The following is a 7,994-nucleotide window of genomic DNA, read 5'->3' as shown; positions in this document are numbered from 1 at the left end:
TAACTTTGTTAGACTTCGTGTAGCTATCAGGTCATCAAGCAAATTGTTGAACGTGCAGACACACGCAAATGAACGTAGCCTTATTCTTGCGAGTAGTGTTCAATAGTTCCAACATTCTCCAGTGTTATAACAATTTACCTTGAATTATGAGTTTGATCTGGAGTGTTACTGTGACCAAGATGGTTTACGTGTTTAAATCAGTTTTTCTTCTGTTTGTTGCAATTGACTACCCTTTCCATCCTGTTTTAAAACAGCAGTGTAAAAAGAAATCCATTCACTTCCAATCTTTGCCTCAGGTCGATGCCAGGAACATTGATGGGAGCACTCCTCTCTGTGATGCCTGTGCTGCTGGGAACATTGAATGTGTGAAGTTACTGTTGAGCCATGGAGCAAAAGTGAACCCCATGCTGTTTGCAGCATCACCACTGCATGAGGCCTGTATGATCGGTAAGGTAAAAGAGTTGCAGGCTTTTTCTTGATTAGTCAGTAATTCAGGTGTATTTCACACAACTGAGATGAAGGGGACATTTCACTTTGCACCTCTCAATAGCAACGACAATGGTTTGCTTTTTGTAGTGTCTTTGACAGGGTATCATATGCACTGGTTTCCCTGTCAACGCAGCGGAATTTACTGCTGCTAATGTGCTGCCTCACTCGATGCCCAGTTAGTCACCCCTTGTCTACACACCACTCGCCACTACCACCACCATACCCAGCTGGCCACTCCTACCCCCACCCCACCCCCCCCTCCTCCAAACACCCAGCTTGTCACTTCTCCCTCCACAGTTATCCCCTCCAGTCTCCACCCCCCCAAACCCCGACAACCCAGCTCGTCACTGCTCTGTCCACACTCTTTCCACTCCCCTCCTGCCACCTCCTCATCTTGCTCGCCATTTCGCTCTCAATTAATCCTCCATCCCCTGACTAACCCCCCCGCCCGCCGCCTCATAAAGCATTTTGCTCGGGGAGCAGGGCAGTGAGTGAGGGAGCACGTAGGCAGTGATGGTTTGAGGGTAGGGAGTAGGGCCACCTGAGGATGGACATGAGGGGCAGCAGGTAGGTGGTGACTGGATTGGCAAATGAGATGGCACATGTGGCAGCGAGACATCAGGAGTGGGGTGGCAGTCGATGTGTCAAAAACAGTGTTCCTTGTTATTTACCTGCTATATCACTAGCACGGAGGCTGCAAGGGTGTTGAGTGCACCCCCTGTGGTGGGAGTAAGCATGGCAACGCATGCAGCCTCAGTGTCACAATGTGCTAAATGCTGTCAGACAACCAAGGGGAAGATATGAGGACAGATAAATGATATGAGGACAGATAAATGATTTGAGGGGTAGGGAGGCAGCGGGAATTCCAGGAATGCTTCACAGCAGCTGATGGAGTGATTTTAAAAGTTAGAATGTGGAAGTGGCCAGAATTGAAGGAACACAGATTGTGGAGGGATGGGATGATGTTAGAAACAGCTGGCTTTATCTCCTGATTTTATGACAATGACATCCTTGTTCAAAACCATTATTATGCTGCGACTATTCAAATCCTTCCTGGATCTTTCCAAAACAAGCTACAAGTCTGGTAGTTCCACTACTAGCCTGTGCTATGGCACCACATCTTCGCTGAGATTTCTGTTAATTTTTAAAAGCCAAAAAAAGTAGTCACTGGGAAGTGTTGAAGCTATTTGTGGTTTTCCTCATTAGCACAATGGACAGGTCTCTGCTGATTGTGTTCTGTAGGGGAGCATTGTGGGAGACTGATGAATGCACTGCATCTCAGGTGAGAGAGGCAGTACCACAACATAATTGTTCTCGATGATACTGTATGGTATGAGTTACTGATCTCTGAGGCACGCTGTGGTAGTGATCGTATCAGACTCTCTGGTACAGAGAGGGGCAAGTTTGGAGAAAAGTCCGCCTTGAACAGATGCAATTTTGCTATCCGTTCGAGAAACGATGATACGGGGTGGAGGGGACCCAAAAGCTGGGTTTGTTTTCCATTCCTACAGCCTCCTCCGTTTGTTGTGTTTCAGGGAGTGCAGAGTGCATGAAGCTGCTCATTGATGTCGGAGCAAATCTGGAGGCTTACGACTGCCACTTTGGGACCCCGTTACATGTGGCTTGTGCAAGACCACACGTGGACTGCGCAAAGCTGCTGCTCAATGCAGGTGTGTGTGTGTGTGTGTGTGTTTTTTCTTTCTGAACCATAATGGAGGCAGTTCCTGTGGGCATGTAGGAAACTTAGATTCCTTTGAATTTTGATGCCACTTAAATTGTCATACGTGCTTCCTGTTTCCACCCTCTGTGTGTGGTTTGTATGTTCTCCCTGTGTCTGCATGGGTTTCCTCCTGATTGCTGCAGTTTCCATCTGCAGTCCAAAGATGTGCAGGTTAGTTGGATTGGCCATGCTAAATTATCCATAGTGCCCAGAGATGTTTGGGCCAAGTGGATTAGCCGTGGGAAATGCAGGATTGGGTAGGGGGCTGGGTTTGGGTGTGATGCTCTTCAGAGGGTCAGTGCAGACTCTATGGGCTGAATGATCTCTTCCGCACTATAGGGATGGTATGATTCTAATTCAAATCAGCTACCCACTACCCTAGGATGGTGGTATATAACTCTTCCCTCAAAGTCTCTGTTCGCTGCGCCTGTGTCCTTTATGATCAGTCTCCTCAAGAGTTGAGTTGTTGATTCTAATATTACGGAATATGACAAACTGCTTTGGGCCAGTTCACAGCCTGAGGATGCCCAAGGTGCTATATGAATGCAAGCTTGTCCTTCTGCTTTAGAATGTGGTTGTTCTGTTTCAGGGGCGAATGTGAATAGTGCTAAACTCCATGAAACTGCACTTCACCTTGCAGCCAAGACAAAGAATGTGGATTTGATCAAAATGCTCATTGACTATGGAGCCAATGTTTATGCACAGGACAACAGAGGCAGGCTGCCTTTGGACTATACACAATCTGGATCACCACCCTCGGCTTGTCTGCAGTATTACCAGAGTAAGAATACTTAGCGTAAAGAAACAATGTGGCATGGATTTGAAAATGATGACTCCATCCAGTGCTCAGTGTGAACCAAACCATACAGATCACTGAGATCCCAAGAACTGATTTGGCCTGGGAGTGTTTTTTCAATCTTTCCATGGGTCTTGAACTCTTTATTTTTTATGTTCATTCACGGGATGTGGGCATTACTGGCCAGGCCAGCATTTATTGCCCATTCCTAATTGCCCAGAGGTCAGTTTAAAAGCGAACCAAATTGCTGTGGGTCTGGAGTGGCATGTAAGCCAGACCAGGTGAGGACAGCAGATTTTCTTCCCTAAAGGTCATTAGTGAAACAGATGGGTTTGAAAGACAATTATGATTTAATGGTCATTGTCAGCTTTCAATTCCACATTTATTATTTGAATTGAACTTCCACCAGGTGCCATAGTGGATTTGAGCTCATGCCCCTATGGTCTTAGTCTGGGTCTCTAGTTATTCGTCAAATGACATGACCAGACCCCACCCTCTGTGTGTGGTTTTTGTTCTCCCTGTGTCTGCATGGGTTTCCTCCCAGTGCTCCAGGTTCCTCCCGCAGTCCAAAGATGTGCAGGTTAGTTGGATTGGCCATGCTAAATTATCCAGAGTGTCCAGAGATGTGTAGGCCAGGTGAATTAGCCATGGGAAATGCAGGATTGGGTAGGGTCTGGGTTTGGGTGTGATGCTCTTCAGAGGGTCAGTGCAGACTCGATGGGCTGAATGGTCACTTTCGCACTGTAGGGATGGTATGATTCTAATTCAAATCAGCTACCCCCTACCCTAGACTTGCATAATCAGAAAAGACTGATGGAGAACTTGGGAGCAAACCAGCTGTCAGCCAGTATGTCACGGACTCGAATCCTCCCCCCTCCAAAGCCAATATAAGATCCAACCCTTTGGTTGAATCAGGGCTATACAAGTGCAGTGGTTATTGTAATATGTGAATATACTGCCACAGTGTGGCCAGTTGAGGGAATAGACAACACTTGATCCCTTAATTGAGTATCAGAAAATCCTAGGTGTTTAATGTTGTTTAGTGTAATTTCTGCCTTGTTTGGTGCATTTTATGATTTGTTGGAAGTGAAATTTAATGAATAGGGTGCTGAGTTAGAACATGCAGTGTATTTTTTTAATGAATCCATCAAACAGCATAACGTGCTGGATCCTGTTTGTCAACTCGTGTTCTTACCAAATATTGTGATTTTTGAGATGGTGCATGTGTGTCCATCTGTCTCTTAATTATTGTTCTTAATGTGTGTTTCTTTTAATTTTAGAAACGCCGCTGAGTTTATCACACCACTGCAGAATGACCCTAAGGAAAGCTCTTGGCCCTCAGAGATTGCATGCGATTTACCAGTTAAACATTGCCCCAAAACTCATCAGCTATCTCCGCTATGAGTGAAGCTGGTTGAGACTCAGAATATTAATGGGCACTTGTGATGCATTGATTTAAATGCCCAATTGACAGTTTTTATGAACACTTGCTTGCATTTACTGCCAACAGAAGGCAGGAGACTGCAAAATACACTAAATTAGACAGTAACCTCCAACATCTCCCTCCAAATGCAAATGGTGACTCTCAGCTATGAAGATTGCTGAACTTTTCCTGATGGCAACAGAAAACACTGTTAACTCAGTTGCTCCCAGGGATAAATTTAAATCCTATATGTACAATTCAAATATTTTTAAACTTGGCTCCATGGAAATCTCCATTTATTAATACAGATTGTCTATTGACACCACTTGTTCCATCAGTTCTGAGGAAGGGTCATTGGACCCGAAACGTTAACTCTTGTGTTTTTTCCTTCACAAATGCTGCCAGACCTGCTGAGCTTTTCCAGCAACTTTGTTTTTGTTCCTGATATACAGCATCTGCAGTTCTTTTGGTTTTTATTTAGTGTTCCATGATTGAGTTGGAAACAAGGCAGGACTTGACAGCAGAACTTGCAACAATGTTTTCAACAAGAAACTAAGCTTACTTAAAAAAAAACAAAGCAAATATAATCTATTTACAGAATCTACTTTAAATAAGTCTCTTGTAAACAGAACTCAGACCTAAACAGTTTAGGAGAATGAGGGGGGAATCTTCTAGAAACCTATAAAATTCTAACAGGACTAGACCGGGTAAACACAGGAAGCATGTTCCAGATGACCCAGGGAGTCCACAAATAGGGGTCACCGTTAAAGGATATGGAGTAGGCCGTTGGACTGAGATGAGGTGAAATTTGTTTACCCAGAGAGTGGTGAACCTGTGGAGTTCTTTGCCAAAGAAAGTGATTGAGGCCAAAAAATTGCATGTTTTCAAGAAGGAATTAGATATAGCTCTTGGGGCTAAAGCGATTAAAGGGGAAAGGGAGAAAGTTGGAACAGGACACTGAGTTGGATGACTAATAATGATCATTTTGAACGGCAGAGCGTGCAGAAGGGCTGAATGGCCTACTCCTATTATGAGTTTCTATGAACGCATGACTGAAACTACAGCAATTTGCCCAGTAAAAGCGGGATGATTGTTTTCTTTCCAACAAACTGCAGTTAACTAAACAGCTAAATGCAGATTGTGGCTCGACTGGTGAATTAATGAATGTGAGAATTCAGAAACTGGAAAATGTATTGTGCAATATTGCAGAAATATTTATTACAACCTTTGGTTGTAAGTCTACTTACACCTCACCTCAGTTTGGTCGGAATCTTCCATGGCAAGTTTGGTGATGGTGAGTGAGGCATTTAACCAGGCGGAAGGTGAGCACTTTTCCATATTCCCGAATTAAATCCGGGGCAAGAATCTCCTGGGAAAGCCTCTGCATCCATTGGTAATTGAAGCCTTTATATGGCCAATTAATGCCCATTCAAGGTTTTCATGCTGATGGCCCTGGTGTAAACCTTGTGGCAGGTGTAGGTCTTACTAAACAGATAGCACTACGAACGTACAGAGTGGGGCAGTGGGATCGTTTTGGGGTTTGATGCATGTGGAAGAGTGTGGGTCACTGGAATTGGTTTGAGGAATAAGGTACATTGATGAGAGTGGGGCAATGAGATTGCTTCACCTGTATGGACTTGCTAGAGGGCTGTTGGTGTCCTTTTTTTAAATCATGCAGTGGAAGGTGGGTGTCACTCTCTCTTGGGCCAGCATTAATTGCCAAAGGCACTGATTGAGGGGCTTGGCATCAGGAAGGGATGGTCATGTGCTCTGCCATCCAGCTAACTGAAATGCAAAAGGACATTGTAAAAACCATTTTCTGCAGAACGGTCTAGGCCTGAAACGTCAGCCTTCCTGCTCCTCTGATGCTGCTTGGCCTGCTGTGTTCATCCAGCTCTACACCTTGCTATCTCTTGTAAAAACCCATCAGGTTCACCATCTACAGTGGTGACATGGTCCCCATTGGACTAGGTTTTTTAACTTTATTCCAGTTCTTTAAAGTTGAATTTGAGTTTCACCATCTACCATGGTTGGATTTGAACCTGTATCTACAGACATTAGCGTGAGGTTCTGAATTACTAGCCAGTGACATTACCACTGCACTGTTGTTGCCCCTTGAGCCCCTTTTTCCCAGCAGTCTGTTCTGTAAATTTAAAGGTCCAGCATCACAGCCAGACACTTTGACAGTTAATGTCCTGAGTAAGAGTTGACTTAACTTCAGAAGAACTCTCCGATTTTAAATGGATACTTTCAGAGGATTCCGGGTGTAGGGGAACTGCCCAGTTATTCCCTGGCAATTCATTCAGAGTCTGCTACATTGGGAATTCTGCTGCTCTCTCATTCCCAGAAATGATGATCTGGCCATTGAAAATGTCAGGTCTCTATGTTATGATATAGGTGGCAGTCCAGGGTTGAAGGAACATTGAAATTTTCTGAAAAGCTAACATTTGATAAATGTTAGAAACTGACAAGCTTTCTCTGTTTTTGTTATTTCCTGCCTTTTCTAGGCACCAGGCAAGGTGTAGCTAAGGTAAACTGTCTAAAAAGAGAGTGGTGCCTTTGTATCTTCAGATGCTAGTCATCTGCTTAGGCTGGCTATGTTGTTGTTATCACAGCTATGTGCAACATACCTTTTTAAGAGACATGCTGAACACGTCATCACCATATCATAGCATGTGACCTGATGGTAGAAAGGTCTCAGTCTCCAGCTTACTGGATCCACTTGCAGCATGACACACTGAAGGGATTGTGCTAGTTTTTAACTGAATTGCTCAGCACTAGCCCAGACATGAAAGTGTCTATGATTGTAATATATGTAGATACCAACGGCTGTAATAAATGTCTATTGAATCTTTCAGTATGAAGTTGCTTGTGTCTACTTCTTTATACTCCAGACACTAACATAAATATCACTTCTTCAGGTACAAACACCCAACTGAAGGTAAAAACCTTGCACTGCATCTATGGCAAATCAGATGAAACACCTATGAGGAGCAAAACTGGAAATTGCTGGAGAAACTCAGAAGGTCTGGTAGCATCTGTAGAGAGAACTGAGTTAATGTTTTGAGTCCAGTGACTCTCCTTCTGAAGATGTTGCCAGACCTGCTGTGTTTCTGTTGTTTGATTTCCAGCATCTGCAGTTCTCTGTTTTGTTTTTCTCATGTAAGGAGAATGGATGTAGTAATGAGATGGTGGTATGTACCACGATGTTACAGTGACTTCACTCCATGTAAAAGAGACTGAAGAAAGAATGGTGTGTGCTGAGATGTACATCTGGAGAGTAGTGTTATGACCAATAATGTTAAGTAAAGAATTTATAGAAATTGAGAGTTGGTCAGCAGTCACTTCAGGGAAAACCATTACTGGCTGGAAAAACCAGCATCAGCAAGGATCACCATCTCTCCATTGTGTCTAACAGGACTCTGAGCCACAAGTCCTTGTGGCAACATAAACCACAAATGATGCTGTTGCCAGAGGACCGTCATGAAGGGACTCGGTTGCTTTTGGTGTCAGTTGAAAGATAAATATTGGTTACAACAGATATGTCTCATTATTCTTCATCTCTG

At 43.9% G+C, this 7,994-nt stretch overlaps 1 protein-coding gene across 1 annotated transcript; it reads left to right on the top strand.

Moving 5' to 3' along the window:
• The first annotated feature begins 179 nt into the window (after nt 1–179).
• LOC109913622 (ankyrin repeat and SOCS box protein 13-like) lies at nt 180–7,285 on the top strand. The gene is made up of 4 exons (XM_048593189.1): nt 180–447; nt 2,025–2,159; nt 2,799–2,990; nt 4,286–7,285. Exons 1-4 carry the CDS (start codon nt 180–182, stop codon nt 4,411–4,413), a joined length of 723 nt encoding a protein of 240 aa, XP_048449146.1. The 3' UTR covers nt 4,414–7,285.
• The last annotated feature ends 709 nt before the right edge of the window (nt 7,286–7,994 follow it).

The sequence above is a fragment of the Rhincodon typus genome, unplaced genomic scaffold (assembly GCF_021869965.1).
Source record: "Rhincodon typus isolate 14 unplaced genomic scaffold, sRhiTyp1.1 hic_rhity00002453, whole genome shotgun sequence".
In the NCBI taxonomy this organism is placed as follows: domain Eukaryota; kingdom Metazoa; phylum Chordata; class Chondrichthyes; order Orectolobiformes; family Rhincodontidae; genus Rhincodon; species Rhincodon typus.
Note: the sequence above shows the minus strand (reverse complement) of the source record. Positions and strands in the feature narration are given on the sequence as shown.